Here is a 9783-nt window from a genome sequence, read left to right on the forward strand (position 1 = left end):
GTTTATCAGAGGTAATGACAATTTGGATATTAGATGTGTGTGTGTGTGTGTGTGTGTGTGTGTGTGTGTGTGTGTGTGTGTGTGTGTGTGTGTGTGTGTGTGTGTGTGTGTGTGCGTGGCTAGGCCTGGGCACCTAGCAAGCAAAATCTAAAGATAGAGACTTGTGCACAGAACTGTGTGCTGCGATCTAGATGTAGAAGTTTATATAAACTTAGAATTTGGGTAGAGAAATTCCTGTGTTGACTGTACCTTATTCAAGAGCATAACGACAATGCAAAATGTGTTGAACTTTTCTTGTTCTCTCAATTCAGGGGTGTATTTTGTTCGTCACAACAGTCACCACTTGAGCAGGATCTACCCCTCAGGCCAGCGCCTCCATTCCTCCAACTATAACCCTCAGGAGATGTGGAATGCAGGCTGTCAAATTGGTGAGAGCATTTTTTAATATGTTGTTCTATTTTTAAGAGAAGCAAACAGAACTGTCACTAACTGTTCTCCCACACTCGCGCCTCCAGTGGGTAGACTAATGGACATTGTCTCAGGAGGCCTGCAAGCTCTTCACACTGATGTTTTGTTTTCTCCAGTTGCTCTGAACTTCCAGACACCTGGTGAGCAGATGGATTTGAACCAAGGCAGGTTTCTGCAAAATGGTGAGTGTGGGTACATTCTGAAACCTGCCTTCTTGTGTCAGCCTGACAGTACTTTCAATCCTGAGAATGTGGGAGGAGGTCCTGGCCACAGACCTGTCATGCTCACTGTTCGGGTAAGATGGAAACTAAATCTGTCTAGGAGTATTTTAAGCTTGGTGACCAAATGTTTCTTATTGTAACGATTTTAGAAAGCTCTAGTTGCCTCAATATTGATTCCCATTAAAGAAATGTGTCTATTTCTTGAGTGGGTTCTTCTTCTCCAATCTATAATGATACTTTAATTAAATAAAGATCTCTCTTGCTTTGTTGTTATTCCAGGTCATTTCAGCTCAGCAGCTGCCTAAACCAGAATGGGATAAGCCCAGCTCCATTGTGGACCCACAAGTGTGGGTGGAGATCCACGGCGCTCCTATTGACAACAATAAGAAGAAAACGCATTATGTTGAAAACAATGGTATATATGTCTTTACAATAAAATATCATTTTATAGTTAAATGGCTTCAGCTTTAAGGGTAGCGTAGTTGTTAGCCCTGTCATCTCACAGAAAGAGGTTCCTGGGTTGATTGTGACAGGTTATAATTTCGTACCCATGTGGGTTCTCTTTGGGACATAGTACAACATCACTATTTATTTAAGAAAAATGAAGCTAACCTGCAGAGGCAACCTATGAAAAAGTAATAACACCTTTATTGCTTTCAGAAAAATTAAGAGAGTAAGTAGTGGCCAATCAGCAGCAAATGTGACCACCTTTATAAAAGAAGTTTAGAAGAAAAGAAGTCAACTTTATTATCTATTCTGCAATATTTACAGAAAACAGACTGGGCCATAATGTCTTTTCCCCCTGTGCAACTAGAAATAATCTAAACTAAAATAAAAATGAGGACCATAAGAATATGAAAACAAATTTGAGGTATTACAATTATTACTCTTTATATATAAAAATGTCAAAAAATCCAAACATCAAACCAGTTTAAACCCCTACTAACTAGGGGTGAAAGTGGGCTGAAGTGGTGTTTTTGGTGCAGATGTCTGTCCGTTGTGGTCTCGGTATTTTAGTGTCAAGCTAGCACTACACAGGAGGGGTACATAAAAAGGGAATAACTCAGGTAATTTCAAATGAAACTTCTCTATCAGCTCAACAAATAATAGCAAACACACTGTTTGTGCACAGCTTATATGTTTTGTGTGTTTCTGCTCGCTCAAGTTACACCGTGTGTACTTTCCAACTGGCATTTGATAAACTGCAAATTAAAACTTAGGCATGCCCTAATTTTTAAATAATATCTTGGATCTGTGTATGATGTGAAGTTATGTCTGTGAAGGTTCTCAGTCATCCAGGTCATCGTAGTCAAAGGAGCTTGCAAAGAAAAGCGTCTGGACTTCTTTAAGTTGCTTGAAGACGTTTCACCTCTCATCCGAGAAGCTTCTTCAGTTCTAAGGTCAAATGGTGGAGAGTCCCAGATATAAACCTAGTGGGAGTAACCCCCCACAGAGGGACAAAAGGACCCCCTGATGATCCTCTAATCGCCTGAGCCAAGGTGTGAAACTGGGTGTGGGTCCCAATCAGCCAGAGTTTCGGGTGTGTTCATTGTGAAATCTGGCCCCACCTTATCATGCGAATTCCTGAGATCAGCTGGCCCAGGATGTGAGTGGGCGTTAAGGCGTCTGGGAAGGGATCTCAAAACTGGATTATAGATGGCAGAGAGTTGGTGTCGTAAACCCCCGCCTCTGTTCAAAGATGGTCGCTCACAGTGGACATAGATGCTTCTTTCACTTCTCTTTCAAACCGTCTGTCTTCTCTGTCCAAAATGTGAACATTGGCATCCTCGAAAGAGTGTCCTTTATCCTTAAGACCATTTGACCTTAGAACTGAAGAAGCTTCTCGGATGAGAGGTGAAACGTCTTCAAGTAACTTAAAGAAGTCCAGACCCTTTTCTTTGCAAGCTCCTTTGACGATGTGAAGTTATGATTTTCATATTGTGAAACTTCCTGCAAAACAAATTGAGGTACACTACAATTATATTATTCAAAAGCTGCATGAACATATTCTGCAGTTTAGTGCAGGATAAACAGGTTAGCTTAGCAGTATTGTGAGGAATTTACAGTAAAGCACTGTTACGGACTGTTGCACAGTGGCTGTGATGTTCATGGTCAGTGTTAATTTACAATAACCTGATGATGCTTAGATTCATTCATTAAATTCCATCTTCATACCGCCTGTATACTGTCTTGTATAAAGACATTATAAACAGTATATATTAGTGCAGGGGTTAGAAATAAGCCAAGATAGCTTATGAAATATTGGGTTACATCTTGTTGAATTAAGTTGTGTAAATCCACAAAGAGCAGTGAACCTCAGCAGCAGCAGCAGCAGATCAGCTGAGCAGACCCTGTATACAAAGAAAATCTACTGGAGCGCACAATGGAAATTATTACGAGTTGTGTTTCTTTCCCCCATGCTGAGCCACTACAAGTACATTTCATCCTTTTTCACTTTATTTGAGTAAAGAAATCGAATCAGTAATTTTACCAGAGTATTTTTTAACACCAGTATCTGTACTTCTACTAAAGTAAACAATGTGTATTTTTGCCACCTCTGCTCAATAAAATTTACATATACTGCTTTTGTAAATATTCACCATGTTGCGCAGTGTTTAAAACAGTGGGCCAGATGGAAATTGCGATTCTGCCTAAGTATGTGGCTAGAGACTGGCCACGTATGTAATATGCTAAATGTGGAGAAGAAGATAATTCATAGGTGCTTGTGTGCCATGGAGCCAATTTTTAATTCAGTTTTGCACCTTGAGTGTCAAGATATTAAGGATTATAACTACTGTATGTTTTATCATCTCAGAAGAAGAAGCCATGGAAGAAGTAAGAATGTGAAAGAAACTAATAGCGAGTTAATGCAACTACGGATAAACTGTGGTCCTCTTCCTCACCTTAAAGCTCAGCTTCTGAACTGCAATCAGGGCTCTAACACATGAAAACATGAATAAACATGTTTATTTATTCCCGTTATTGTCACCAATGTGAGAGTGTATAACAGCTAATGTTAAACTTGAGTGTCCTAAGTATCACATTTTTCATCTGATGAAAAATTTAATTATGTTCTGACATCTTATGATTGTTTTTCATTTACTTTATTTCCTTTGCATGGTAAAGTTTGAACTTTGGAAATGCAGTGATGAATGGTGTTCACTAACAGTTCTTGAGCCATGCAGTGATTTCTATTCCGGAATCATGTTAGGTTGTATTAAAAGTGGACAGCTCAGTTTTACACCAGGCATAAAAGCTTAGAAACACTATCACTTTACACATTGCAAAACTTAGTGTGTGAATTTATGTTCTTCATTACAGGCTTTAATCCACGGTGGGACTGCACCTTTAACTTTACCGTCCATGTCCCTGACTTGGCTCTGGTCCGCTTTTTGGTGGAGGATCATGACTATACTTCCAGAAATGACTTCCTGGGACAATTCACTCTCCCTTTCCCCAGTGTCCGCACAGGTATGTGTGGCAGCGAATGGGTTAATATGAGTGTGTGGGTGTGTGGGTGTCGTCAACATCAACACAATATGAATAGCCACATATTCTACTTATCTTAAACCCCCTTAACTCTGCAGGTTATCGTCATGTCCGACTGCTCAAGATGGATGGATCAAGCCTTTCACCTGCGTCACTCTTTATACATATTAAGGTCACTCCCTGTCAGAATTCCAAATCTTCAGCAAAATCGCCAACCCACTTTCCAACCAAGAATCCCTAATCCCACTTCTGCCTTTCAGCCACATGATCATTCCATGGTAGTTAATCAGAGAAAACTCAGTGGTTACAGCTTTCTCTCACGGTATCATCAACTGATTCATTTTTTTTACGCAATAGAAATGTTTCAAAACTGTATTTGAGATTTGTTAAGAAGACAACATTGTTATGCAATGCTAAAAGCCAATTAGGTAATACTATCCATACCAGTGACTTATGATGCACCTAAGATTTCAGAGCAGTCAATTTAAGTGTCTGTTTTACCTGAATAATTGTAATAATGTCTCATTTGTAGAAAGCTTCCCAAGTACTTCAAACTCTTAGAAGTAGGGTCGGAGTCAGAGCTGGGAACTAATAGAGTACAAGTACTTTGTATTATATACATGCTGTTGTAGTTAAGTAGAATTTTTAGCTCTGTTTTAGATCTGTGTATCTGCACGTTACTTGAGTATTTATTTTTGTGACAACTTTTACTTTTACTCCCTACATCTTAACCAAAATATATCTGTATATCAATATACATATTTTCTACTCCTTACATTTTTAAATGTTTGTTACTTTAAATTTAAAACACTTGAGAAGAGTTATTTCTTGACATTTAAACATCAAAGTAACAGATAACTGTTAGTGTATCCATCACAGGTTCTTATAGCATGTGATGAATTAAACAAAGGGAAATCTAGCTAGTGCTACAGAAGAGGATCAAGCATAAAAGAAGTAAGATTAGTGGCAGGCAATTGGAAGTACAAAGTTTCAAACAGCTTAATACATACACAAGTATTCACTCACGCATCCAAATCATTGAATTCAGGTGTTCCAATCACATCCATGGCCACAGGTGCATAAAATCAAGTGCGTAGGCATGCAGTGAAAGAATGAGTTACTCTCAGGAGTTCAGTTAATTCCAGGATGTCCTGTTAGGATGCCCCCTGTGTAACAAGTCCAGTCATGAAATTTCCTTGCTACTAAATATTCCACAATCAACTTTTAGTGGTATTATAACAAAGTAAAAGCGACTGGGAATGAGAGCAACTCAGCCACAAAGTGGTAGGCCACATAAAACCACAGAGTGGGGTCAGTGGATGCTGAGGTGCATACTGCACAGAGGTCACCAGGTTTCTGAGTCAATTGCTCCAGAACCTCTAAACTTCATGTAGCCTTCAGATTAGCTTGAGAACAGTGCATAGAGAGCATAATGGACTGTGTTTCCATGGCCGAGCAGCTGCGTCCAAGCATTATATAATACAAGCACTTGGTGTAAAGCATGAGACCACTGGACTCTAGGGCAGTGGAGAAGTTTTCTCTGGAGTGACAAATCACACTTCTTTGTCTGGAAATCCAATGGATGAGTCTGGGTTTTGTGGTTGCCAGGAGAATGGTACTTGTCTGACTGTACTGTGCCAAGAGTAAAGTTTGGACAGTTGGTATTGTATGCTGTGTTGGGGAGTAATGGAATACATGTACCGGCGTTACGTGTTTAAAGTAACTGTCTTCCGTTACACTTACCGTTTAAAAGGGTGGTATTCAGAATACAGTTACTTTGTTAAAACAAAGGCATTGCATGGCGGTCTTTTCCTGTTTCATATGTTAGGCTATGCCCTCTCTATTTATGGTAATTCCACGCTGGTGGACACCCAAACAAAACATGCATTAAGAGGCTTTAATGACTGTGTCTCAATCTCGCGGCCCATGTCACCTCTACTTGCAGCCCGCATATCAAAGTTGACCCAGACAACAAAGTAAAGCTAGTTTTCGGCTACGAGCCCGACGCGAACCGACGTATTAGCCAGAGGTCCCTTTACTACGGTTCGGAGCCTGTTTTATATACGCGCTGAATAGTTTTCTATACGAGATCGCTGCAAAAAGTGCAGCCTTACTTAATGTCCACCTACTGTTACTGTTACTTATATTAAGATTTAAAAATCTAGTTGGTATTGGTATGGCCAGTAACCTTCAGTGATAGTAATAAATCACACAGCAATAGTACATTCATGTAGTTGTAAAAAGCATGATAATATATTAAGTAATCCAAAGTATTCAGAATACATTACTCTCATTGAGTAACATAACGGAATACATTACAAAATACATTTTGGGTAATGTAATCTGTAATCTGTAGTGGAATACATTATAAAAGTAACCTTCCCAACAATGGTTGTACGACACCAACTCAACTGTCTGTCAGTTGGTGTCGTACAACCATCCAATAAGAGCAGTAGTACAGTTTAGGCTAACCACAGCCTAAACACAAAATCCGCTCAAATATCAGGGTTCCCACACCTGCTGAATCCCACTTTAACACATGAATATATTGACCTTCATGTTTAAGTATGGAGACAAAGCAAAGCAGATGTTCAACATCCATTAGAATTAGAATTAAACTTGAAATAAAATTGATTTTCCCCTGTGATTAATACTGTTTTGTTATGTATTAGTATGACATGAGGTTCTGGATCTGTAAACTTGAATTACATAAACAAAAATGATTTCATAACCAAGAAATACTTCTATTAGTAAAGATATCGTATGAGAGTATTGTAATCTATATTAATCATAGATTAATAGATACATTAATCTATAATCTATATTAATGTATCTATGATAAAATATTGGTTTTGCAGTGTTGTTTTATCGTTTTTCAACCAGTGCAAAATAAGTGTGAGTCAGGTGGATTATATTGTTATCCATTATACCATTATTATGGTAATATTATTAGTGATACTTGAGTCATACCAGAGCATTGTGGTAGAGTATAAAAGTGTACATGTTTTGATTCACCTCTGACCTTACTTTTCCATCCTCATCTAGGATCATGAGGTCTGGGTAATGAGATTTCAGAGACAATCAGCCAAAGGAGGTTTCTCCTTAGAAAGAGTAGAGCCGCTGATCTTCTGTTTTCAGGGAATGCCCAAGTCTGGCCAGGAAAAGTTATGTATTTTTCCAGCTTGGGAAGACTTTGGGACCTGCTAGGAGGAGGTGGATAATGCTGCTAGACTAAATGTATCCCTCACATATCCTGTTGCCACATTGATCAAACATTTTCCTCTGCTCTAGATAAACGTGATATACAGTGCTGTGAAAAAGTATTTGCTCCTTTCATGGATTCTTTTTTTGTTGTATATTTCTTACAGTTATATTTCAGATCAACAAACACATTTTAGTATCAGAAAAAGATAACCTGAATAAATACAAAATACAGTTTTTAAGTTTTTATTTATTACAAACCAGGTCCTGTGTGGAAACTTAACTGCAGTTTCTCCTGCGCTGGCTGGCTGGCATCGTTATTATATTTAGGGGAAGATTTTTAATATTGCTTTTCTCCTTCAACCATGTTATGAGCATTGAAGTTGCAGACTGTGTCCACAAGAGGACACTCTGCGGCTGTCCTGTTGGTAACACATGGAACAGCTGATCTGAGCAGGGTGAAGTGTAAAACAAGGAAATAAATAACTACAAATAAATGTTAGGGTAATCTGGTCATGTTTTATACATCTGAAAGAAAAGACTACAGGAAATTCACTGGAATGTCAGAGATTTAAAATCTCCAAATATCAGTATTGGTGTTAAAAGATCATATATCGATCTGACTTTTTTTTTTTTTTTAAAGGTTACAGAACCTATAACATCTATATAAAGACAAACTATATGAGAACTTTTTAATTCAAATCGAAAGTGTTTTTAGCACTGGGTAGTGGACAGACAGTATTATTCTGAAGCTGTAGCTTACTGTAAACATAAAGGCTTAAAATGATTAAATCGATTACATAATAGACATGCAAAATCTATTCGTCAGAGTATGGTAGTTTTGTCACATATTTGTTCGATGTTTAATTAAGATACCACGTGGGCATGTGAACATAAGTTTAGCACAAATGGATATTTAGAAATGTCTGAGGCAAGAATTGTACATTTACTGTCAGGCCCATCATTTTATGAGACAATTAAATGACAAAACTGAAACAGAACTAACCAAAAAAACATGCTGATATTCTGCTAAGATCACAAAATGGTAAATGGCCTGCATTTGTATAGCGCTTTACACTACATTCAGTCATTCACCCACACATACACACAGAGGTGATGGCAGCTACATTGTAGCCACAGCTGCCCTGGGGCGCACTGACAGAGGCGAGGCTGCCAGACACTGGCGCCACCGGGCCCTCTGACCACCACCAGTAGGCAAACATGGGGTTAGTATCTTGCCCAAGGATATTTGGCATGCAGCCAGGAGGCAGCCTGGGATCGAACCACCGACCTTCTGATTAGTGGCTGACCTGCTCTGCCACCTGAGCTACAGCCACCCCAGATTTTATAAGTTATTTCTCTGGATTTTCCTCACTTTCATTTGTACATTGTAGGTTAAAATATCAAAAACTGTTTTCTGAACTGTAGAAATTGCAGACAAACTCAAATTTGAACCTTTTTCACTGTTTTTGTTATTATTATATTTAAAATATTGTGTTTGTGCATACATTCTGTACACCAATCAAACTTGTGATATTTATAACAAACAATTCTTCTGAATAGTGTTCAACAAACTGAAAAATATCACTGTCAGCTAGTAAATAAGTATTGATTTCAGCATTGTTGTCTCACTGTCATTATTCTGTTGTTTTGTATAACATTTAAAGACTTTTTTTTTTTCAATCTTTCATTCTTTATATTTAGTTTACAAGAATTAGTGTCTTGTGGAGTGGTTGGGTGAAGCCATTTATTATCAAGAAATTGTGTTTGACCTGTTAGTATCGCAATGATAGCAGGATTTCAGTGTTCATATTTATTTTTTAATTATTTATAAATAAATATTCATATGTTTTATCCAAAGTAGTCACTTTGTAATACAGTTACTCACTACAAAAGGATTGTTGTTTCAATTCTTGTACTTACCGTGGACTGTGGCCTTCAGGTGGAAATTGATAGTGTAACCCTGGCATATAAAAAGTATTTTGCCCAACAACTTTTTTTAGTTAGTAAACTTGAATCTATTTAATTGGACAGAAACCAAAATTTTGCTGAGGACTTTTTACATGAGAGCCACTAAGTCCCCCTGAGGCAACTCTTTCGGTGGAGCAAAGATCTGTCCTCTTTGAATGCTGTTATCATAAATAATCAAAAAATAAAGAAATCAAGCAGGTCATTTGCTGAATCACATGATATTTTCAAACCAACCAGAACCTCACAACAAAGAATTTGAGTCCACAATGAGCTCAGCACATTGCTCTTGTTGACTTTATAAACATGGATTCCTTTCAAGTCAAGTGAAAGGAGGTAGAAGCAAAAAGATTGTATACTGGTGGACAAAGGAATATGATGAGGTGCTGAAATAAAGCTTTTAAAATGTTAAAAAGAAATCAGAATTATCAGAATC

General features: G+C 38.0%; 1 protein-coding gene across 1 annotated transcript in view; it reads left to right on the forward strand.

Annotated features, from left to right (window-relative positions):
- Nucleotides 1-6031, forward strand: part of LOC102302316 (1-phosphatidylinositol 4,5-bisphosphate phosphodiesterase delta-3-A) — a gene marked incomplete in the record, with an annotated part of 39166 nt that extends 33135 nt beyond the window's left edge. Inside the window, 5 exon segments of the mRNA XM_042212650.1 lie at nucleotides 312-428; nucleotides 585-763; nucleotides 969-1104; nucleotides 4011-4160; nucleotides 4277-6031. Of these exon segments, the coding sequence (XP_042068584.1) occupies nucleotides 312-428; nucleotides 585-763; nucleotides 969-1104; nucleotides 4011-4160; nucleotides 4277-4419 (725 nt within the window).
- Between the last annotated feature and the right edge of the window lie 3752 nt (nucleotides 6032-9783).

This window comes from Haplochromis burtoni, unplaced genomic scaffold (assembly GCF_018398535.1).
Source record: "Haplochromis burtoni strain Fernald_Lab_line unplaced genomic scaffold, NCSU_Asbu1 Contig_384, whole genome shotgun sequence".
Classification (NCBI taxonomy): domain Eukaryota; kingdom Metazoa; phylum Chordata; class Actinopteri; order Cichliformes; family Cichlidae; genus Haplochromis; species Haplochromis burtoni.